This window comes from Taeniopygia guttata, chromosome 14 (assembly GCF_048771995.1).
Source record: "Taeniopygia guttata chromosome 14, bTaeGut7.mat, whole genome shotgun sequence".
NCBI classification, from domain to species: Eukaryota; Metazoa; Chordata; class Aves; order Passeriformes; family Estrildidae; genus Taeniopygia; species Taeniopygia guttata.
In genome coordinates, this window is record NC_133039.1 from 12,014,976 (window position 1) to 12,040,348 (window position 25,373).

At 37.3% G+C, this 25,373-nt stretch overlaps 1 protein-coding gene and 1 long non-coding RNA gene across 51 annotated transcripts in view; both read right to left on the reverse strand.

Moving 5' to 3' along the window:
- The window catches only part of RBFOX1 (RNA binding fox-1 homolog 1), a 1,140,648-nt gene that overhangs the window by 37,092 nt on the left and 1,078,183 nt on the right, over positions 1-25,373 (reverse strand). For 44 of the 50 annotated variants that reach the window (XM_030284820.4, XM_030284819.4, XM_030284817.4 and 41 more), the window contains 2 exons: positions 10,843-10,975; positions 2,473-2,512 (listed from right to left, as the gene is read on the reverse strand). In XM_030284820.4, coding sequence (XP_030140680.1) covers positions 2,473-2,512; positions 10,843-10,975 — 173 coding nt within the window. The remainder of the gene's footprint in view (positions 1-2,472; positions 2,513-10,842; positions 10,976-25,373) is intronic. The other 6 variants (XM_072935870.1, XM_072935866.1, XM_072935867.1 and 3 more) reach the window with 1 other exon arrangement.
- On the reverse strand, positions 22,901-23,961 carry LOC140685117 (uncharacterized). Its single transcript, XR_012058334.1, has 2 exons — positions 23,375-23,961; positions 22,901-23,328 (listed from the first exon to the last, which is right to left on the reverse strand). It is a non-coding gene; the product is annotated as an uncharacterized lncRNA (long non-coding RNA).

Here is a 25,373-nt window from a genome sequence, read left to right on the forward strand (position 1 = left end):
CCTAAATCTGTGGTTTCTCTCACCGGGGCTCTGTTGATCCCAAGTCATGCAAAAAATAGCAGAGTCCATCAATTGTTTCTCAGTGTAAGCAGAGCAGGATGAAACCCACTCTGATGTACCCATTAATGCACATTTTTGATCTGGCTTTTCACTATTGTGTGCCTCTTGTTTTCCTTTCTGTGGTATTTCTAAGGTTCCTTTCCCTCCAATCTACCATTAAACCCTGCATTGTTTAAATGTTTTTTTCTCCTTTTTTTCACAGAGCATTTGTCATTTCACAAAGCTTCAGCTTTGCACTTAAAATGAAAAGCTGAGTGGAATTATGTCATAAACAATTGGGATTTAATATATAACTTGGTCTGCTGCAAACTGCTACACTAAGAACTAATACACTGGGAATTTTAAGGTTTCATTTGATTTATGTCAGTTCTTTCTCTCTCCCTCCCCTACAAATGCTTTATATGCAAGAAGGCACAAATGTGAAGAAAAATTACTTATAAAATAAAAAAGATTTGTATATTATGAAGAAACTAAATTTCCAGAAGAGTGTTTTAATTCTGTCATCTGCTATAAAGATAAACATTCTGTTGCATTAAGACAACTAAAATATGCAATCAGAAGTAAGAGGCTGCAACTGAGTGAAAAGCAGTGTAGTTATTCCATTTCCTAATGCACACAACTGTTGCAGACAACAAAACTGAGGCTATACTAGAAAATAGTAATTTATTTATCTTTCTCATTGAAATCACCAATATTCCAATATTTGGAAACAAAATATTGAGGTCTGTGAGAGGGTGTGAGGCCACTTAAAAATAGTATTGTCCATCACCACTGAGATATTCCTGGCTTTCAGCAGCAGTGGGCTCCAAACCTACAAACTGCCCCAGCAACATTTAGTTCCCACCTATTCTCTCACCCTGAGCCCTCCTGAAAAAGATGTCTTGTTGCCCTGCAGATTTCTGGGTTGGTAAAATGGATGTAAAATGGATGGTTTGAAGGAACATGATAACTGGAAACCACACTTGAAGGAATTCCACATGTAACACGTGTCCTGTACAGCTCACAAATTGGGCAGCAGCATGTTTGGGGTTTGGGTGAGATCAGAGCCACTTCTTTGGCTTAAGCAAACCTTTAGCCAGGGGTGATTCTTGTGTTGTAAACTGTATCTTACTGATAACATCACTGACTACATAAGTACATAGGGAGAGGACTTTAACCCTTGCTGATTCATTTTAAATATGTTTTTAAGCTGCACAAATGAATTTTCAGATAAGGATCAGCCTTTCTACCTCCATCAGAAAAACAAAACCTACTTCATCCATAAATTCAAATTGGTTTCCTTCTTTATATAAAACTTACTGACAAAAATCTGCTCCCTCAGGAATAGTCCTAGAAGATTGCTGATAATGAACACAAGGGATGTTTCCTAGCACTGCCTATTTAATTTTTAATATTGATACAAATTTCAACTCATCCGTCTCATTTTATCTCAAGTGAAACAGAACAAGTAGGTTACAGAAAGTTTTCTGGTGAAACAAAGATGATACCTGTAATTTAGAAGCAGATTGCCTTATCAAAAGAATAATAAACTTAATATTGCTTACTATCAGTGAAATATTTTATATCTACACATAAGGTATTAGAATTTTTGGGTGAATTTTAGCCTCAACCCCTGAAACCTCTTGCATACTCAGACATATGGAGACTCTTTGCACACATTCAAGATAAAAAAAGTTGGCAAGAAAAAACAACGTATGAAAACTTGAAAAAATAGCAAAAAAAAAGAGTAAACATATTATTTAAGATGAAATTGGTGAACAATTAGGTGCATAGATAATAATGGATCCAGGACTATGAATCTTTCCTAGCAAATTATCCACTTGTATTGTGAGCAGTCTCTCCCCATCTTTAAACTGAAATTAGTGGATTCTAGAATTGCAATTTTTGGCAGTCTACTCAGATTACAGACAAACTTTGCCTTATCTTAAACTTACTATGCCATTAAGCTCTACTATCACCATGGCAGCTACACATTCCCAGTGGTGGCTGGATTTGGGAAACCTATATCTCTCCATAAAGTACTTTCATACTTCAAGTATTAATAATACTCAGCTTGCCTTGATTTTTTTTTTTTTTTAAGAGCTTTTGGAGATTTGCAAAAGAATGTTTGTGCTTTGCTATATTTTTTTTTTAATTCAATTACGAAGGGAGACGCCCCTCCACACGCACACACATTTTTCACATCTTTTTGCATTCATTCAGCATTTGATTGAAGAGTTAATTCAGCTCCACTGAACAATGATAGATGTAATGAACAGAAAGGTCTTCCAATGTGAGAGATATTCTTCTCAATTCTTTCTGACAGGCAAGGGATGGTAAATAGACAAAACAGAGTCAAGCTAGGCAGCAAACTTGTAAAAAGAATGACTCTGGTAATGTACAAGGACAGCATGCACATCAATGAATACTTACATAAATGTCTGCACCATAAAATCCATCCTGGTATACAACACTGCAAGGATGCACACACAAAGAAAAACATCCATATTAGTGCATTTCCACATGCAAATGCCACCAACCCCTGCACAGCTGAGGTTAGTCTCTCACAAGAACAGAAGGGAGGGGGAAGGAAGGCACCCTTCACATTGGTTAAGGAGGTTGGTAGTAATTATCAGAAGTGAACCTGGACCAAATATATCATCTCATCAAGTATGCCAAATGCTTAGTCAAAGGCAAAGCGTGGCAGGATTGGAAAAGACTTTGGATAAAGTTTGGGGGCTTTTTTCTTCCCCTGTTTTTAGTTTTAAGAGGTCACATATTGACAGTGTTTTTTCTTGCCTATAAAAATTTTCAGTGGGCCAATCCTACATCCAGTTTCAATAACCTTGCAAAAAGCTAAACTCTTAAACCACTGCTTTCTCATCCTGCAAGTATGCTGCCCTCTGAAAGAAAGGGTTACTTCTCATTACTTAGATGGCAAACAAAACACAGCCTAAGGTTAAATGGTGAGAGGAGTTGGTGAAATAATTACACTGGTGGTGTTCTACCTGCTGGCTCAAATCTCAATATTCACTCTACACAGAGGTGAGAGAACCCACAGGTACTGCATTGTTGGCTCGATGCACATCACCAATACTGACAACTGGTCATTGAGAATTTCAGGGTGCTATTCTTATGAAAAAAAAAAAATCACTTTGCCTACTTGAGCATTTTACAGCTTTGGCAAGCATGCCAGTGGTTCTGAGCTCCCCTGTTTTGGTTGGTTGGATATATTACTACTGCTTCTCTCAAAAAACTGTGGTAACATTGCTGCTACCAGCTCACTCAGAGATGGTCTCATTTTAGCTAAGATCAATCATCAGTGTAAACAGTGGAAGATTCTAAACCCTCCAGGATAAATGACACAGTATGACAGAGACAGATTAAATGATTACACTAAATAAAACTCCAACTGCACAACAGTGGCTTAACAATTACACCCATTAGGTCATTCCTGCAATTTTACATCCATTTGGCAGTTGTGCAACCTGAAATGTGTATTTCCAATATCAGACTCAACCCAAGCTGTTTCAAGGGCTAAACACGTGAGCTAATTAAACAACAGGTTTTTTTTGCAACAATATTTTCAATTTATGAAAATAATAATAGTTATTACCAATTTGCTAGCCTAAGCCATTTTGCAATTCCAACAAGAATTTTGATGCCAGAGATATAACTGATCTATTGAGGTCAGTGACCAAACACCACAGGGCTGAGCTGATTTGTGTGTAAGTAAGAATCACTTGAGAAAATCATAAATATGCACACATGCACACAACAACATGGATTAAACTCACACTGATGATAAAAGCTTGCTATGGAATAATAGCAGGTGAAAACTTAGCTCTACTTAAATCAGAGTGTCTGCCATTTGTTTCAGTAGGATCAGATCTTTACACATATATTTTTCTATTTGTTATGTCTGCAGAGCAAAATATGCAAAACCAGGTCTACACTGGCAGCTTTCAGAGAGATTGCTACTTACACTGTAGCATACCTTCATTTTGGTTTGGATACTCTGACTATTTTAAAACTTTGAATGTTTTTCTGACCTGTTTGCACGTAAGAAATAAAGCATTCCACACGACTGTGAGGTAGGAGCACACAAGCACGGACAGCATGGCAGGACTGGGATGAGATGACACACAAAGAATACTGAGTTTACTGAGACCCCACAGCCCCAGCCCTCAGTCCTGACATCCCTGTGCCACTCCTGCTGGAGATAGGGGACGAGCTGGGGGAAGGTGGTTTAGGTCCTACCGCTGTTTATAACCATCTAACTTCACTTCAATAGCAAATTAAATTCATTTGTCAAGTCTGTTTTGCCCATGATGGCAATTGGCATGAAATGTCCCTGTATTTATCTCAACCCAAGAGCTTTTCCATCCTCCTTTCTCCCCCTGTACTCTTGAAAGAGGAAGGGGAGCACGGCTGGGTGAGGGTCTGGCAGCCAGCTGAGGCCAACCCACCTCTGTACATTCAAATATCCTACTCTTGATTACTATTAAACATTGCTCTTCAGAAAATAAAGCTTCTGAGAAAGCATGTGTCAGAAAGGGAAACTTTTCTCTCCCTCCTCTTGGTGATCTGTGGATATACAGCAAAGATGAATAAAGCTGATAAATTTTTCATTCCTAAGTGCAGCTGGTTGTAATCTTGGACAGGTTCATTCATCCACTCCAGTCTTACTTCCAGTCACGTACAGACAGAAACTTATTTTGAGTTCTAAATGAAACCACTTCATAAATACTATGCTGAAAAATGTACCCATCACTAAAATGAGACATATATGCATAACTCTATCATTAGACACGGCCAATATTAAGATGAAGTGACAGAATCAGGAAAATGAGTATAACAGTCCCAAGCAGGACTTGCACTACAAAAAAAAATCAGTTGATTTTATCTTATTTCCTCTCTGTGATCTTGCATTATGATATTAAATAAAAACCCTTCTGCTTCTCCTGAAGTTAGAGGAAAAGTAATTCTTCCCACTTAAATAGATTTTTCAGAGAATATTTCCTCTGTTCAGAGTCATTGTTATTTGTTGATGCCTGATTAAATCTTGCTAGTAGAGTCAAATGCATTTTCTAACAGCACCCTTCATCAGAAGTGCAAAGTGAAAATGACCAAGCACTAAGTTTTGCTTTTCCTTCCTTTAGTATATAAATTTCCAAGGGGTTTGGGGTTTATTTTGGTTTTTTGGGGTTTTTTGGGGTTTTTTGGGGGGGTTTTTTGGGTTTTTTTTGTTAACTTGGTTTAATTTGCTCGGTTTATCACTCCTTTTTCTCTCTCTGAGACTCTAGGCAGAAAACAAAGGGGATGTCTTGAGCATGGGAAGAGACTGAAGGCATCACACAGAGACCCATCTTACCACAGCTCCTTTTACACTTTATATTAAAAAAAAAAAAAAAATCCTGGTAGGCAGGTAAGTCTTGTGCTCCTTATAAAACAGCAAAGGGTTTTTAAAGAACCACATTACTGAAATCTGAGTTACTTCACCCAAGGAATGGATATGTGAATGTGCTTCCTGAAGGCATTAAAAAGAAGAAATTTGGGGGATTTATTCATTTATATTTGATTATTTTACTGTGCTAAGGAAAACTAAGAGAAGCGAGAAATCTTGATTTAATAAGAAAATGTGTATCTAAATAACAGCATATGTGGCAATCATTTCCTGAAATTAATTTTATCTAAATAGGGAACTCTTTCCTCATCAGATATTATACATCTGACTTTCATGGGTTTAGCTCCTTTAAGTCTCCATGTCTTATAATCACTTTTTGTAACTACATTAACACAATCAATACATTATGTACATTGTAAGTACATTAACACAAACTCTTTACTAGTTTATCTTCCACCTTTATAATATCCTGGGAGAACTACATCTGTCTTCATTATCATTTTTCTGTCCTCACCTTTCAAAAGCATTGAGTTGAATAATTTATCAATGACATAAAAAGACAGCCCTTGACTGCACAAGCCTTGGCTGAGAAACTCCCCAGCAGCTGAGGATCCCTCAGCACACGTCCTGCCCAGGGCAGCTCACCCAGACTGCTGAATGCCAGGGAAAAAATGGGCAGCACACCTGATTTCCTTCCTGGGCACCAGCTCACCATTACCTCTCCAGCACAACTATAAGAATAACAATTCTCTGTTTTCTGGTTTCTGGGAGGGTCACCCTCGCTGTCCTACACTGTCCAGCTCCTGGTCTGGAAATCATCTTTAACATGAACCCTTTATCTGGGGCCTTCATGAGACAAATGATGCAAGAGGTGCAGCTACAGCCTCATTTAAACCAAAGACAGAATTGAAGCAACACTTTTCCACACTCTAATAACAGAGTTTTAAGTGCTGCAAACATCAAACTGAAACTCTTTTAAGAGGTAGTTTCAAATTTTTAGATTATTCTCTAATTCCAGCTTATTGCCTTTACAGTTTCAACAGTTTCTGCCATGGGCAAGTTACATTTTCTGCTTTGTGATATTGACTGAGGGCATTGCTGCAGAGAACAAAGCTGGCACACATAAATTAATATATCCTGGCAAAACCCATTTTTTGTTCCAACAATTGCACATATACACAGAGTCCAAAGAAAGGGGAAGTTTACATGAGCCCAAGGAAATGTAGTGGGAAAAACCCATAACAACCAGAGTAGATGTAGTAGCTCATGCTAATCTTCTTAAATTTAGAATTCAGCATAAGGGTTGGAAAATAAAGCCGTATTTTCATTTTGAATCAGTGAGAAAGTAGCACTTGAGAATGTTTATTTTAACAAGAGGAACAGCTTTTGAATAGTCTCTGTTATTTCTCCTTCACACTCCCCACAAAGTCGCAATTCTATTTAGGGTTGGGTTTGGGGGTTTTTTTAACTGTTCTTTTCAAAGAGAAAAAAGCATATTTCTCTCCCCTGCATTCCCAGGAAAGACAGCAGAGGAGGAGACAGAGACTGAAAGCTAATTCTCTGTTAGCTTCATCAGAGCTGAAAGGAGCAGAGAGGAAATGTGAAGACAAAGTCATCACACACTAAACTTGTGAAGAATTTAAAGCAAAGGATGTTGAAACAGAAAGGCTCCTCATTAGTTTCACTACTCCTGCTATCTACTACTGCTCTACTACCAGACAGACCATGACTGGGTTTTCTTGACAGCAGATTAAAGATCTCTTGTTTCCCTCTCCTGTTGCACCCTTGTGAGGTTAAGCTCCCCATGCAGTGCAGATTTCCAAACTCTAAATTTTAGTTTCAGTATTCTCACACAAACCAAGCTTTACTCCCCATTTCAGTGTCAGGGGGGTTTAAGATACATACATTAATTATATGTAGTTATAAGTCAGCTGCACATTCTCATGTTTCAAGGCATTAGAGGTGATGCCACAGATGCTAAAAGTGAAATACTTTCTGTGAGCTAATAAATAAGATGCTATCTCAAGGAATTGTGAAATGTCTCACTCAGAAGTGAAGGATCCATTAATTACTGGGGTAGTGCCATGTATCTCATAAACAGTAATTCCATTTTTAAATGACACATTTTAAAGCACATGTGCTATTCTTTGATTTATAAGAAAATAATGGCCTTAAATATTTAAATAGGGTTATACCCAGCAATTTCCCTGGGACCTAGCAAAGCCTGTCTGCTGCTCCCCAGTAAGGGGGAGGCACAGCAGACAACACCTTTCAACAGCAACCACCACAACTCATCCTGCCTTATGACCACAAGACCTGGAGGTAGATCAAAATTTAAGGTTAATGAAATAAAAGAAAAAGGAGGTAATTGCAATCTTCTGTTTTATATTTTGCAACTACACGCAGGTTCTTTCTTGAAATATTTTTCAAATTAAACATTTATGGATTTTAATGTAAATTTATTATTAAAATTATATCTGTCATTATAGAAAATGTGTAATTTTTTTAAATGACTGAAAATACTTAAGTATAAAACTAAGTAGATTGCAGAACAGCATTCAAAACTTACTCAATTTTATCAACAAATGATATTCCAAATTGTTTGCTTCCTTCTCTAAGCTGATTAATTCTCTATGATCTCTTTACTATCTTATTAATGATCCTTGACTTCTATTTACATTGTGACCAAAAATCACATTCTCTTATTTTCATTGATCACAGATTTTTTTCCAATGGAAATTCCTTATTGCTTCTTTGATGGGTCTCAGGATAGAATAGGTGAGCAGAGAACAAAGAATCACTCAGCAATTCCACGTTACACTCTCATACCATTGAAGATACCAACATGAGATCTAATATGCCAGCCCAAAGAAATTATGGGAAAATAAAGCTTTATTACCCCAGCCGTGGATCAGTGCAACAGAGATATGTATAATTTCTGTACTGACTCATGAATTACAAAATGGGCAATTCAGAGAGCAGGGACTTATTGGAAAGCATGGATGGATGGAGAAACTTCAATATCTGAACTAAGAGCTACATGATTTAAGACAGGGCTTAGTAAGTGAAACCTTTTGCAGTGTCAAATTCTGTTTGGTGGCAAGGTGAGCCCCAGCTTAGGAAGGGTTCCTGGCAGACACCTGGAAGGCATCAGAGCAAGATGATGGCACCTGGGACAATCCAGGGCTGCCTCTGAAGCCAGACTTGGCACCAGCATGAAGGGATTGAGCTCCAGCCAGCCTGTCCAGCCACCCTGCAGAGCAGTGGGAGTGCTGAGCTGAGCACCTGGAAACCAGTTCAGTTGGAGCTCTGCTGGACCTGCCTGCCGAACCTCTGCACTGACTTACAGCAGGAGTTCTCTGTGCTTACACATCTAGGTTACTGCTAAAGGTGCTGGCAATCAGCAGTACAATTACATGAGGAGATACATATGCTACACTGGGAAATGGAATTCTTGCTGCTGAGTCACTGAACTCATTATAATAATGTGTACACCACCACACACACATACACATAGAGCACCCACATGTGGCCTCTTAAATTAAGGCAAATTTAAGTTATTTACTCAGCAAAAAGTATTTACTTATTTTGCAAATACTAACCAAAAAATATTGTCCAATTCAAAAACTATCACACACAGAGTTGGTAATTATTTTTGTATACATCTTTGTGACTTTGTATTTAACTAAAGTATGATGTTAATGACCTGAGGAAACTGAGTGCCCACCTTGTTATCTCACTACATATGGCACTCTATGTTCAAATTTCAGAATTTGTTTTTAAACAAGGTGGAGATGGAGAGTCCACTTTCTTTAGATGCAGTATCTATTTGGTAGCTGAGGAATTCAGACTGAAATGTGAATACAGGGCATTCTGAACTTGTTTCCTTCTTTGCCATGTGCAAATGCCTGGACTGACTGACTGAGAGTGTGGCAGCAGAAGGATAACTGTGGTGGGACACCATCCTTGCCCAAAGGTAATTCAGGCAAACTTCAGAAAAGTGCCTTCCTCCAGTAGTGGTAATACTGTTTTTCTTATTAAACTACACAAAACACTCAAATAAATCAACAGAATGCACTTTTACAAAATAACCTGATTCTGTGACATGATTTTTACATTAGTTTTTAGAATATCTTATTTCTTTGAGATAATAATTGCCCAATGTGACAGAATGGTCAAACTGCCTATATGTATAGATGTATAAATAAATCCCTGAAAACTCAGGCTAAAGGCTGACTGATGAGATTAGCAAATTTGTCTGGAACAAGATGCTCCTTTTGGCTTAGTGGAAGCAAGGTTTACTGAGAAACTGTGGGAACTGTTGCAGGGCACCCATCACCTACTGGAATGGAGCAGGGGGACAGGGTTTGAGCTGGCAGCTCCTGCACCAGGGGACATCCCCAGTGGGGGCCAAGGGGCTGCTGAACAGGATTTCAGAGAGGGCAGGGACAGAAAAAGAGAGAGAGAGAGCTAGAGCTCACCTTCTCTCACTGCCCATGCCAAACCTTTCTGACCCCTTCCCAGAAAGATCCAGTGGCTCTACAAAGAGGTAATGGCAAAGCAAGTTTTTATAACAAAATACTGCTCTGGCCTAGGATCTGCTAAGTTTTCTGCTTTAACAGATTTCCCAATTTCTTGACAACTGAAAATCTTTTGCTAATATTATTTGGGTTTTTGTGTTACATGAAGCATACAAAGCCTTTCTGTGTCAGTGTTTGCAGAGCCACAGGAAAAGCTGTTTATTTTTTCTTTCTCCCAAAAATATACATAAAACCCAAACAATCTTCCAAAATAAAGAAGATATAGAGTTACTAGAAATTAATACTATGAATTCCTCTTAGTTCCTTAGTGCACTACTTGGTTTTAGTAAATGCAGGTCACTGACAGCAAAACCTTAAGGCATTATTAAGCAAACGTACATAAAACCCATGGTCCTGAGAGGAGAACCCCAGATTTCTATCATGGCAAAGATGGCAACTAGAAAAACTAAGCAAACTGCGAGAAAAATATATATATCTGTATTAAAAAAAAAAAACACAGCACTAAGCCTTCAGGTGCAGAGACAACTTTCAGCAGGCGATTTGAAGAAAAAGAAGTTAACTTGATCCAACCTCCTTAATAACCAGATGTTTGCAATCATCAAAAATATACCTTTAGCTGAAACAATCTCCCTGTTCCGGAGCGTTCCGTTTGCGGGAGCATTTACATAACAATATGTGACATCTGAAATGCTTAAGGCCACCAAGCATGGCAGTACAAATTACAGTCATTTTTCAAGGTGCCGTGCGAGGCGCCGGTGCCGGGCAGGCAGGAGCCGCATGCGGCAGGGCTGGGAACGGTGCCCAGGCTCCCGGGATCCACGGTGAGCCAGAGGTGAGGGAAGCAGAGCTCCTTACCCGCCGTAGGCTGGGATGGGAGGAGGGGGAGCCGCTGCTCGGAACGTGTTGTACACCGTGCGACCTCGGCCTCGTAGGTGGGCACCTCTGTACGCGGCGGCTGCGGTCGCAGCAGGGTAGGGAAATCCTGGCACTGCAGAAGGGAAAAAACAGGGGTTAGTGAACAGCACCCACATTCTGGAGCAAGCAGTGGGGTTGTGATGGTGTAAAATCCTGCCTGTAGCTGGACGAGGGAGTCGCCAAAGTGTTTTAGCTCGTCTTTGCGCACCAATCTCTGCGCGCAAACAGCCGGCGGCAAATTTGGAATTTGGATGGCAGTGTCATTTATGGCTCTGAGTTTCTCAGAAGACGCTAATGAAAAGAGTGGTGGCTGGTTCAGCCAGCACTACTACCAGGAGACTCCCGAGGTCCAAGTTTAGGCTCAAATTTATAATGTCAGAGATATTTGCATCACATTATTGGATCTGTCTTCTAAAGTCAGCCCTGTTTTGTGTGGGGGTGAGACATTAGAGACTTAGGTGACCTCAAGTCATCTAAATTATCCAGTGATATTGCCAAATGAACAGAGCTTTGCTATTGTTCAAGAGTTGGATTATTAACCAGCTCTTAACTGTGTAATAAATCAGAGTTTTTTCTCTCTCTTCTCATTTTTTGGGGTTGCACCATGTACATAACAGTACTTTTCAGTCCTTCAAAGGCAAAAGTTGTATATCTTAATAAAACCTCTGAGTCCACATAACATTCAGACCAAATAGAAATAACTTAATCATATAACAAAGAAATTAACTCAGACATTTTTATATTGTCATTGGATCTGTGAACATTAATTGCCATTCCATGTGAGACTTAAAATATTTTAATCAGAAATTGAACAATAATACAATATTCGAGGCTTTTCTTACGTAAAACTTCTATCTTGATCACTTTTTAATTGAAAAAAATAATAAAACCCCAAAACAAACAAAAAAAAAACTTCCCACTTTGCTTTCCCTGACAGTTTTTTTAAGCAGTTCTTCATTACTTCATTTTTCCTCTGTACTAATATTGTGTACCAATGTTAGAACAGGTACTTCTTGAATGAATTCATCAGTAAGACAGATAAAATCAAATCCAGCTCAGTTACATCATCAGGTTGTCATCAGGTTACATCAAATGTAATTCACTGTGTTTAATTTATTTTTTTTTCAGTATGTAAATAAAGAAATTCAACAGAAAATTGCTTAGCAAAGCCCTAATAAAAAGCAAGCAAATGGAAACACTGTTGTATAACGATTTTCAAATCTGAAATATTGATTTCAACCCCTCATTTAGCATCAAATTTTAAAAGAAGCCTTGAATTTGAAAAGAAGAAAATTAAAAAATTCACAACTTTTAGGCCTTGCTGGCTGAACATGTGAAGGCAAATACAATAATTATGATGATTTCGCTATTACTGCTTAGCTGTGGTGGCTTTGGGGCTTTGCTAGGTCCTTCTTTCTGACAAAAAGGTTACACAGTAATTCTGCAAAGATTTACATGCCTGTGATACAACATAAACCAATCTTATGGCAATGCAAATAAATTAGATCTGTCTTAGAAAGTGAAATAACATATTTTATAAGGAGTATAAAAGGAATATGTCAAAATCATAAAGGTGAACTTGCAGAACTCGATATTCTGTTGATAACTTTGCAAGCAACTACATTAAGAAGACTTAAAGGAATTGTACTGGAAAACATTTATTTTAAGGAAAAACAACATATACATCATTTGTGTGAAATCTGGATGTTGTAAGTACTTTTGCATAGTCAACAAGGTTGAATATTGACCAGTGAAAATAGTGACAGCCTTGTATAAAAATTAATACAATATGCAGAGTAAAGTGCAAAATACAGTTTTACATAATGTTCAAAGAACTACAGACCTACATGCTCCCTCCAGTCTAACAAGTTTTCTTTTCTTTTTTCATCCAGATTTTGCTCCTTTCCAGTTACAGGTGTTGGACTGGATGGAGAACTGATCTAATCCAGGGCAGATATCTTTGTGTAAGAGTGATGCTCAGCTGCAGTCTGCCTGCCTTAGAAAAATCACTCCTTTCCAACTCATAGGCTTTCCTAGAAGTAAGTTTCTCCAACAAATTGATTATGAGTTTGTGTCTTAAAAAAGAAAATGCAACTAACTAAATAAAAAGAAACAAACCCAACACACCAGTGCTCAGAAGAGTTTACTTAAGCAAATGAGTGTAAATGGATTTGAGAGTACAGCCAGGAAAAATTGATATCTGAAATGATGGACATGTTAAAGTATAGCCTTTTGGGGCACTCTTAAACTGTCAAAATGAAGAGGCATTTCACTGACCTAAATGGCAATTACAAAAAAAAAAAAAAAAAAAAAAAAAAATCAGTCAAACCACCTTAACATTTCTTCACTTGCATCTGTAGTTTTCTAAATACTGATAGAAAACACACTTTCAGAAGAAGAACAGAAGTGATAGAGACAATCCAGCTAACTCAAAAACAGCCTAAGCTCCAGCAATGTGAGATATGTAACACCACTGCAAGATATAGTCTGGAAGTCCTGCCCAGAGCTCTGTTCCAGTAATTAATTCTTTGCAATGAATTTTATGTTTGGCAATATTTACAGCAGTTGCTCTTTTAGGGTCCTAAGCAAGAATTAAAACCAACTGGAATTGTTGGGAAGCACCAAGGAATTGCCTCTGTGAAAGAATGAACCCCCAGCATGGTTTGTGAACATTTTTTCCTTTGAATTGTACCATTCAACCCAGCTTTCACACAGACATATTAAGATACATATTTTGCAACAACTGAGCATTTATCCTAAATTCTCTTTATTCTCCACGGCAGTCACACGTTGGAAAGAATTACAAGGAGGGTCATTGACCTCAAATCTTTGACAGTGAATGCTTTCCACAAATAAATGCCACTGGAAAAGCAAAGGGCCCCATCAATGAAGGAGTCAAAAATAACGCTTTTTAAAATTATATTTTTATGAGAAAGAGGGCATTCTCTTAAAAAAATAGGAGAAAAAGAAAGAAAACAGAGACAGCAGGAAGAGTCACTTAGTCCATAAGAGTTTACCAAATCCAAAACCTGTAAGGGAGGCTCAGCACTCATGGGAGATACTAAGACAAGACTGTTATTTTTTTATCTTTTTCAAAGTATCTATAACACAAAGGATGAGTTTGAATGAGAAGCCTGAAGTAATGTATTGTTTAGCTATGTTTGCTTTGCATTGCTCTCTTAATAATGCATGAAATGTCTAAAGTAAGGCAAAGCATTAAAAAACTCAAGAAGCAATTAGTGGAAGGCAGAGCAGTGAGGTGTAGCTCTGTCAGGAAGAGGATCAGATACGATGGAAACTAAACAGGGGACTAAGAGTGGCATTGCAAGGCCTTACAATCAACTGAGGTCTAACAGTTGAGTTTATTCATAACAGAATGCTATCCATCCCAAAAATTTATTTGGGTCCCTCTGAAAATTTGAGTCTTTCAAAACACACTTTCTATTCTCAGGCAGTAATAACAGAGTTTAAGATTAGAGGTAAAATAATCAACAGGTTTTGTTGCCTTGGATTTGAGTTCAGAAAAAATCCCATAACACTCCTTCAGCCCAGCTGAGAAATCAGATGGGTAGGAATATGTAATAACCATGGAATTTATTTTGCTACCAATTTTTTAATATCCTCGCCCCAAAATAACCAGCAGAAGTGGCAGCATTAGAACACAACTGAAGAATGGACTTCATAAAAAGGATTTTATGAAAAGGGCTGTCCCATCAGGAAGTATTAAATGCTATTAACCAGTCCCAAAAGTAATGAAGATAGTAGCCAGGAGGGGTAGAGGTTTTAATGACTTACAGTTTGTAGGTCAGCCTTCCTTAGTGCCTCAGTGCCAAGCTGCTGAAACCCAGTCAGTGAAAACGCTATTATAATGGGGTTGAGAACGTGTTTGACTCTCAGCAGGGAAGCATCTGAGCCCACTTCTAAGCAAAAGTAGCTTAAATTCATCAAAGTAATTTGATGACTGCAATTCTTCTGATCTGTGACTGAGAAAAGGCAGATTTCTCCAAATGGACATTGATGATAGGAGATGATAACACGAGGTTATAGGAATAAAGACTTTTCTAAGGACGATACATAATCAAACATCAAGCCATAGAAAACAACTTACATTTTCATCGAATGGCCTCATCCATTCTATAGATATTCATTCTGCTATTCAAATATGAATGAGATTGCAACCACAAAACTCAGCTCCTACAGTCACTCAGAAATTTAAATTTTTTAAGTTAAAAAATCAGGGTATAAATAATATGCTGTAGAAATCTTTGGCTTTCCTTAATATAGTTATCCAAAATCACACAAATCATCAACTACTGGCTAAATGAAATTCTTTTAAGAACATTATGGTGGTATGATTTCTTTTTTAAACCTGTTTGTTCTAGTTTTATACTTAGGGGGATACAATTTTAAAAATTATTAATTGAATTAATATTGTCTACAAAGTTTTAGCTTCTTACGCTTTGTAAATGTGGAATCATTGTCACTTCAGTGAACTTAATTTTAAATCTCAAACATGAAATATGGCCAACAAATTGCCACATTTAAGCAATTTAATTGGAATTAACAGGATTCATAGTAGTGTATCAGCAAAATTTAAATAACTAATGATTTTATAGAAAAAGCAAATATGAGCATAAGGAAGAAAAACTTAATCTTTGAGTTCACAGATGAAATTTAATCAAATCTTAATTTCTCCCTGAAGATGTAATATAAGCATTTGTTTTAGTAATCTTTTATTAAATGAACATGACAGGGAGGTGCACTTTGTAGGCACCATATCTCAACACAGGCCTGGAAAAACAAAGACTGAAGGAACAATGAAAAGCATGAGTTCCCAAGAAGAGGAATATAACCTGGCAAAAAATACTTAAGGGTTATACACTGCGTATTAAAGTTTTAAAGCTATGGGATAGATGAAAGAGCAGCAGATGCAAAAGACAACAGGGGGCAGATTTTGTATCAAAGTCATAAAAATATACAGCCACTTTAATGGGCAATTATTCTTCACATTTGTGCTGCGGTTTGAATTTGTATGAGGGTGCCATATGCCCCAAGAAAGGTGTGCCATCAAAATGGATGAGCAGATCTACCTCTCATCACTCCTAATCTCTCCTCCTCTGCACAGAGTAGCAGGTCATCTGCCACCAAGAGTTTGCAAATGTTTTATGGTGAAGCATTTGAATGTTCCATCGTGTTTGAATTGGTTTATCGCTAATTTACTGCGGCACAGTTGAACTGCTGGAAAGACAGGGAGACACATTTACATCATTCCCATAGTTCAGGAGGATCCCCGTCGAGTAAACACAATAAATTAAAAACAAAGAGATATAATGGGCAGCATGCTGAGAAAGACTAAGCAGAATAATCTATATGATATTATCTGAGATTTCAGGAACAGAATCAGCAGTTTATCCCAATGTGTGCTGTGTTCTCCCTTCACTGTAATAGTAATAAGTATTATTAAGTGGCATTCTTTGAATGTGCTAAAGAGGATTTGTGCATTTAAATACACCGACCAAAGCACACTGCAAGCAAAATGCAAGCTCTGTTAATAAAGATTTTAACATGAAAAGGTATTTAAATTATATATAAATATATGTACATACACATATTTCAAATCCAGGGTAAAAAAAAAATCTTTAGAAAGTTCACAGTGTTTAAAATTACAGGCTGAAATACATTTCTTCTCCTGCCACTGTTGTGAGATGATTTTCCCTGGGAACTAGTTGTGAATTAACTGCATTTAAAGGAAATTTCCCATATACATCAAATAGAGTCACAACTGGTCACTTCTATTTCTTTCTTTCACAAGCTATTTATCTTTTGAACCATATTTAAAATTATAGACCAATTATTTCCTTACCATTGCAAAAAAAAAAAAAAAAAAAAAAAAAAAAAAAAGCCAGAATTATACACTGTTGTTTAGGAATGAATAAATCTGTATTTTGGAGAAACCCCTACTTATAGGACATTCTCATTTGAAATGCATTAAAAAGGAAAACAAAAATCTCTAATTAATGTACAAGTCTAATCACCATTCTCCACATGGAAGAGTAATTTTTCACTGTTCATTTGCTCAGTGTAATCTCAAAACTGACATAACAGAAAAGCAATGGCCTATAAATCTGCTCTCATTTGTTTCTTTAATATTCATATTCCATTGAACTACAGCTGCTTGTTGCTGCAGTCTATTACAACATGCAAAACTGTCGATAAAAATATTATGAAAGGCAAGATGTGTTTCTTCATGGCTCTGTGTGCCATTTATTTGGAAAAAAATAACAACAAATGACTCATGGATTGTCCCTTAGTTTGCTGCATGCTGGGCGATTAGTGATTAATTACCTTGCTGCAAATTGACATGGCACAAGGAAATTGACACAGCTCTGATTAATTAACTTTTTTATGCAAGACAGTTACTTACAAAACACTGCACACTGTAATTGAATCCCTTTACACAACACTACTGCATTAAGTTTCCTGTCAAATCCAAATTAGTACCAAATTTCATGTAAATGTGGTGAAACTTTTGATACTGAGGTACATGCAAATATTTCTAAAAACTGCTTTAAAACTTAATTTTTTCAAATATTTCAGTCTCAGACATGGGAAGAATCAGATTTTAAATTATTCCATACCAAACAATAATGAAATGCACACAAGAAAGTCCCATAAACTAAATATTTCAGTAAAAAGCAAGCTACTATTAATTCCTATGTTAAATTACGGGAAGGCACTTAACTGTTCAAAGAAAACTTTTCACCTGCTTATCATAAAGTTCTTTTCAGGTCTAATTGATCCATCATTTCAATGACTTTGATACATTGACATCCTTGTAATTATTTTAAGTCTAGATATTATTTTAAAATATTCTTTTTGTTTCCTCTCTTCTCATGTACCAATAAACAATCCACTATTGGTTTCTCTGTATATTGCTACCATGACATGCCATTAATTTATAACCTTCTGAGCAAAACATTGATGCCCAAGCCTGAAGACTGTCCCATCTTCCTTCCTAAGCTTGTTCCAGGTGAGGGTGGCTGGTCATTGGCACAGCTGCCCAGAGGGGCTGTAGGATCTCCATCCTTGGAAATGCTCACAAGCTGTTTGGGCATGGTCCTGGAGAGCCTGCTCCAGGCTTTGCTGCTGGAGCAGGGGTGGACAGTGTGTTCTCCAGGGTTCCTTGCAACCTCAGCCACTCGGATTCAGCCATTTTGTGATTCTGTGGTTATCAGAAATTCCCTTACACCTCACCCTTCCTAACTGGATTGCATATGCAGCCACCTGACATCACCCTAAGACATCAAGAGGTTTCCAAGAACACGCAGAAGAAAATGGAGGATGTGAAGGGATACAAAGGAATGGGTAAAATGATTGAGAACTCTTTTTGAAAAGCTATGTAATGAAACCAAACTACACCTTTGAATTAAAGAAAAAGCTATAACTGGTGATAAAATTACATATGATGTACTTAAAATCAAAATGAGAGTACTGCATAGCTGAAATTACAAACAGGTGAGGTACAAAGAACAGTTGGCTTTTCACAAAGGAAACAACTAAAACAGAAGGAAACGCTCAGGAGGAAAAAAAAACACCCAGGCCATAAAGGAAAAAAAAAAAGTAGAGATCAGAGAAGACACGTTTGATCTTAAATTAAAGAACAATCTTCAAATATAGATGATCAAAGTGATCAATATCTTGTCTGGTGTTCCCAGTTATTCGACAGCTCTAAGTTTCAAGCCAATGGAAGAAATCCCCTGTGTCTAACAAAGCACCACTTCCAAGACAAAGGAAAAAGGCCGTGGTTTTGCAAGGCTGAAGAATAGCAGTGCTATAATGAAGAGATGAAGAGTAGCACTGCTACAAAGCGATGACAAAATTTAGTAATTTGAATGTTTATGAAAGTCAATTATATAGTGACAAGAAATACTGTTTAGATGACACAAGGATTTCTAAAGCTCAACGGAATTATTAAACTGTAAAAAGAACACTGCCAGAATGCATTGGGAACAATTTAAGCAGAAAGTAATAGAGGAAAAACCCAGCCGTTAACCTAATCCAAACCATAAATGAAAAATTGTCAAAACAAAGAATTGCACCTGCAAAGTCATACTGATACTAAAAATGTTAATTCTTAAAAAGTACTTATTATCTGTGAAATTCAGGTTGAATTTTTCTGTACACAGAACAGTTCCAAGAGCCATGATTCAGTAACAACCATCACAAAATAGAGTGACAATAAGGCGTGCCTTTATTTGAAACCAAATCTTACTGGCTAAGCTGAAAAGCAAAAATTAAGAGTTTTCTATCTGAGAGACAGGATGATTTGAGATGTACAGTCAACACTGTGGGTCTGGTACTAAAAATGAGTGACACCAGCAGAGAGCTTACAGGATACAGAGCCAGGGAAGGCAGCATCCAGAACTGTGCACAAAGAGCTCTGATGTACAATTGCATCACAGAACACGATGCAAGATAATACTGAATGTAATTCTCACTATGTAAATGTAATGTACACAGTAAATGTAATTACTACAGGTAATTGTCAGTATTTAGCTGCATTCTGAGAAGAGGAAGCCCAAACAGTCCTCTTGCCCTAAAGGACAGGTTAGTCACCAGTGCTCCCAGTGGCCAAGTGCAGTGTGTCCACCAACAGCAGAACACCAAGGGAAGGCAACTGAGCTCCCAGCTGTCCTTGGCCACACACAGTTTTTATTATTTGAACTAAAGGACAAAAATATTCTCCATAATTTACTATCTTTCCAGCTATCTCCCACTACCCACATGTGCGGTTGTGTATAAGTGGAAATAAAAGTCAGTGACGTAATTCAGGACGTGTCTCTCTTTCCAAAATTCCTAAGCCTGCTAGTTCAGACACACTGCTCCAGCACAAAACAGATCAACAGAAGAATGCTGGTAAACAGCAAGGCCATGAAAAACACAGTAGTGGGAGTGAAATGAAAGCCATGTTTACAGATTTTAGACACACACAATGTATTTTAGTGATGACTTATTAGTAAGCAATTGTTTAAAATATGAATAGACAGGAGGTAAAATGAGAGTTATCCTGAAAATAGTTGCAGAAACACAATGTAAACTAATACCAGAATACCAAAAATGCTGTAGGAAGAATTTCAGGCAACACCAGAAAAAAAAAAAAAAAGGAAATCAAACAAAAAAAAAACCCTGAAAGAGGTTCTCTTTACAGTTAAAAACAGGATAATACTTAAATCAATAATGTAATGCAATGCATATAAATATAGTTTGGGTTTTTTTTAAATTTTGTACTATCTTTATCTTAATGAAAATCAATGCTATTGTTCTGCATCAAAGCAAGACTCAACACAATGGGACCCAACAGTTTATAAAAACCTTCTAAAGACACTTCAACATGAGATGACATCAACATTTCTCAACACTTCTGTACATCAGGGAGGGAATTAGGGGAAGCCATTCCCTTCCTACTTACTATTGGTATCTTTTTAAGCTTTCACTTAAACCCACTGTATTCAACATACAAATGGGAAAGGCAATTTGCACATTTTTCCTGGTTACTACTGGGTGATCCTCTTCATAAATAAAGGCAATTTATTCAGGAAGCACACCAAAAGGTAGTTTGACCCCTATATGTTCAATAATAAGGTTTTTGTAGCCTGGAAATCATACATGGAATTGCTCTTCTCAGATGTATGCAAATTTCCCTTTGGCAGGATTTTTGCACCCTCAGTCAGAAAATGCAGAGCTACAATGGTTAATTTGGTTAATTAATGGCCCAATCACAGCCTCCTTTGCAGGGGTGCTCCACCTGCTTCCTACCAAGCAATAAGAAACAGAAAAAAGCACCAAGGTGTAAATACAATGCACTGATCTATATTTTATCAGTGATGAAGTGACTTCCCATTCCAATTTAGCTCAAGAGAAAACAGACCAATTAAAAATTTAGTTTGCAAAACCTTTCTACATTCAATTCAGAAATACTGAAGTGCAGGCAAATTATACCACATGAATACTCATTTTTTAAACTGCTCCTGACCCATATTCTAAATCAAAATGGCAAGTCAGCCAAAGAGTTAAATGAAGAGAAACTACAACAATAAAATCAGAGCAAATGGATCATTGATGACATTGCAATATATGTCCATTTGGATTGGATGAGTTCATCCATGGCTGACACAAAAAAACCAAAAAGAAGGATACCCCCAGTGCCAGGAGCATCTACCCTTCACCTGCTTGGAGTGGCAGCAAACTGCCATCATTACAGTATAATTTTCAGGTAATTACATGTGTGCAACAGATTAAGTGTGACAAAATCAACAGAATCAACATTTCCAAACGAAATGCTTCCACTAATAATTTGGCTCAGAAGAACGCTTTGAATCACCTTTTGAAAATTTCTATTTTCCCTGTGTAATTTTCTTGGTATTGAAAATATCCCAGAACATAATAGAAATGTCAAAGGTCTTCCTTCAATCCATTAGTAACGCCACAGGAAAATAAAACCTGGAATGTCTTCACTGAAACAAGCAAGATGAAAATAGTTCCATACAGCATTTTTTTTAGGTGGTTTACTAATATTCCTAAGCCAAGTAACCTATTTCTAAAAGCAAGGACATACTGCATAGACAAGCTTGACTTAATTTTCATTTCTGTAGCACAATGAGTCATCAAGCACACTAAAACCTCCAGTTGCATGTGCTCTTTATAAATATAAAATATATATTTATGATTTTCCCTGTTTATTCTATAAGCAAGATCTTGAACCATCCTCCATCTATGAATTAAAACAAAGCACCCACAGGACAAAACAACCATTTTAAAACTAGGACATATGTCTGCTCTATGTAAGTGCTAATATTTTTAATAGAGCCAAAAATTCCCATATCATGTAATTAATATTTTATGCTTGTGCCATAGATTTTCCTTCTCTCCTATCACATGATACACAGAATGGTAGGAAAATTGGTTTAATTTTGACATGCTTCTAATGTTTTCTCCGACAGAACAAAGTGTATTTTCCTTGCTTTAAAAAAAAAACCCAAATTTTAGCATTAAAAATATTTCCTGTCAAAAATATTACAGGACCAAGGGTTTCCAGGGAATTTTCCAAAAGAACTGCCTTCTCACCTTTCAAAAACATCTCATCTTTGCCTTGTTGTTTCCTGGTCGCTCATAAGGTAAAATCCCAGGGCAACATAGTTTATTGTTTTAATATCTGTCTGACGCAAAGCAAAAGTATTCTCTGGTGAGTGCTTATCTGTCATATGTACTTCTGTGAAAGGAATATCAAGATAAATAAGATGTTCTAGAGCATATCATGGGATTATGAGCTTGGCACTGACTGAATTCTGTTTAAAAATAGTTGAAACAATAAATAAAAAAAAAAACATCTACACTGATATTTTGAGGATGTGAGCTTGAAGAGCATTGGGTTTTAAATATTCTAATTACAAGGGGCTTATGCTAGTTTAGTATGAATAGAAAATGAACACTCAAGTCCATAAATGGGACAAACAAGATGAGAGGAAATAATATTCATAATTTAAACAGTTAAAACAATAAAATTCTATTCTAATGGTACAATGGACTGTGAATTTACTTAGTATTAATTAAACTCAGTGTAATGGCATTTTCTATATTGAAATGAATAACCAGTGATCTGGAAATTCATTTAGACCATTAGGTTAATTACAGAAACCGATGGAAGTTTTATCAGACAATTACAATTAAAGAACACGAACAATGTGGGACAGATTTATAAGCATTTGTACCACCTCAATCATTTTTGCTGAATTCCACCATCACATCTTCCAAAACTGTAATCAATATATCAATTAAAAAATGGGCCATCAACTTCATTTGCCCTTGAGTATGATAAAATAAAATGAATTAATATCGGATTTTGCATTTTCATATTTTTCTTCTTTTAATTCTATCACTTGACTGCAGTATGGAAGATTTATTTAGGAGCTGATAAGCAAGCTTATTGAAGATGAAACAACTCTAACGTTTAGGAAATCTAAGCCAAAACTGACTTCAGTTTAAAATGTACTCATTGAAGTCAAGGCAAAATTCACTTTTATGGGTATGCTAAACATTTGGGAAATAGAGGTGTTCATCTGCACATCATTCTGAACAAAAGCATGGAGAAACTTAAAATATTTTACCATATATATGAGCTACCCATGTAGCTAATACAGAACTATCCCTTCAATGTATGCTCAGAAAAATCCACTAGTAGCTACAAACTCATTAACTCAAGTATCTTAATGCTTGCTTGGAACTAAAATAAAGACTAAAAGTTTCAGGGATCAAAGTGCTGATTTAGAGAGTAAAAAAATATTTAGCTGCCTTTGAACTTCCCCTTGAATTTTAAATTCCATCTCTCTCCCGTTGCCCTCCATGGGGCCTGGGTAGGCACGACTGGACCTTCCTGAGGGTGGGATGCACAGCTGGATGGGATGGGCAGCTGGACCTTCCTGAGGGTGGGATGCACAGCTGGATGGGATGGGCAGCTGGCAGCTGCTCTCACCACACCAGCAAGGGCTGGGGGAGCTCAGGAGTGCTGGGAGCCAGTCCAGAGCATGAGGATTTCTACTGGAAATGCATCTCCTCTTCCATCCTCTGCTACAAAGGACAGGGGGACAGAGCCAGGCACACACTGGGACAAAAAGGGACAACAAATATGGCTTGCAACCAGAGAGGTTTCCACTGCCAGGACATTCAGTCATTGGAACAGAGGACCTGCTGAAATTGTGCAATCTCCATCCTCAGAGGTGTTCTGGTGCAATCAAATTCTTCCAACCTGAATAACTTGACAATTCTATGACTTTGTATCTTCCTTCTTGCCCATGCTTTGGCTCTTATGAGCTCCTATTTCATTCACATATTCAAGCACTTCTACATTATGGAAAAATTGGGGAAAATATGCATAAAACAGTTTTTTAAAGTTCTTGCATAAATTCAGATTTGTATTTTTGCCTTTTTTAACAATACGTACCCAGTTGTGTTACTGTCCTTGGCAGAACAGTGATACAGACATTCAGGGACATAATTCATAATTTTTTTCTTCTTTTGAATCTTTTTTTTTGTCCAGCAGGGTCTTAATTTTCTCATGGATCCTACTCATGCTTGGCTTCAATTTGGAAAAGTTCCAAAACTATCGTTGATACATTTCTTATTTACCAGTAGATACAAATTTCTTCAGGATTTTAAAATTCCTTGTGGAAATAACTATTCTAAAGAAGTGAGGGTAAAAAGAGACTATCTGTTATGAGCAGCCAAACTGTTTTATTTACTTTCAGGGAGATATCCTGGGGCTCTAAGAAGATTCCAGTGAGTGTTGACTCACTGGGATTTGGTGAACTGCAATCATTCCTGGCTGGATAGAACTCCTTTCAATACTTGTCTGCATCCAGCATTACGGCAATGATGAAGGATTTAACTGAAATCTGTTGTATCAGATCTGCCCTGGAGATGCCAAAACTGAAATCTGTTGGATCACTTCTCTCCTGGAGATGCCAGTCCTCTGGGAATCTACAGCAACCAAGATTTCCTGCCTGGATTTCCTGGCTGTGGTTGTCGCAGAAACTTGTCCCACCGAGGGACGGGAACACGTCGGCATGCTGAAACTCTGCTTTCTACAGAAAAAATTATCTATTCCAACAATAGGTGTGCAAATGAAAAACTGATCCAGGTCCCATCTTCTCCTTCAGCAGAAGAGAACAGATGAGGCATGAGAGACTATTGCTGGTGATTTGTTCCACTGCTTGCAGAAGAAACAGCTCATTTCTTTCTGTATTATGTGAAGGGCCAGAAGCGATGGCAGGAAGCAGAGCCATGTTTCCATCTCCTGACATATTCGGAGGTGTAACTAATCATTGTGCTGGGAAATGTATAGTGTGATACATAAAATATATCCTGGAGAAATAAAATAGCAGAAGGGAAAGAGTAGCTCCAAGAATTGCAGTCTGCTTTCTGGAGAGCCAGTGGGTAAAAGTGCTCAGAGCCATCGGGGGCTACCAGTGGCCAGTACAATTACACACCAAGACATTCCGTGAGAAACCAAGCTAGCCAAATTAAAAAAAAATATAACTTACAACCATGTTCCAGTCCTTTATGCCTTATAACTGAGGAACAAAAGATGAACAGTCAAGTTAGACAACACTTTGAAAAATGGGGACTAGCCTCTTCCAAATATCTGAAAACTCCTAAATGTCATTTAGCACTCTGTGAACTTCAAGTATCTTAGGTGGCTTTAGAAAAATCCCAGCAGACTCTTTCCCTTCTGTTAAAACAATTACAAATTAAAAACCTTTTAATTCTTACATTGTAAGCGGTTGTATAATATCACAGTTACAATATCAGCAGTAAGAGGATCAATGATTAACAAATTATTCAAAAAGGAAGGCTGCAATATTGTTGTCTACATGGAATGATAATAGTACAAGTATTCATCTCCTAGACACTAATGT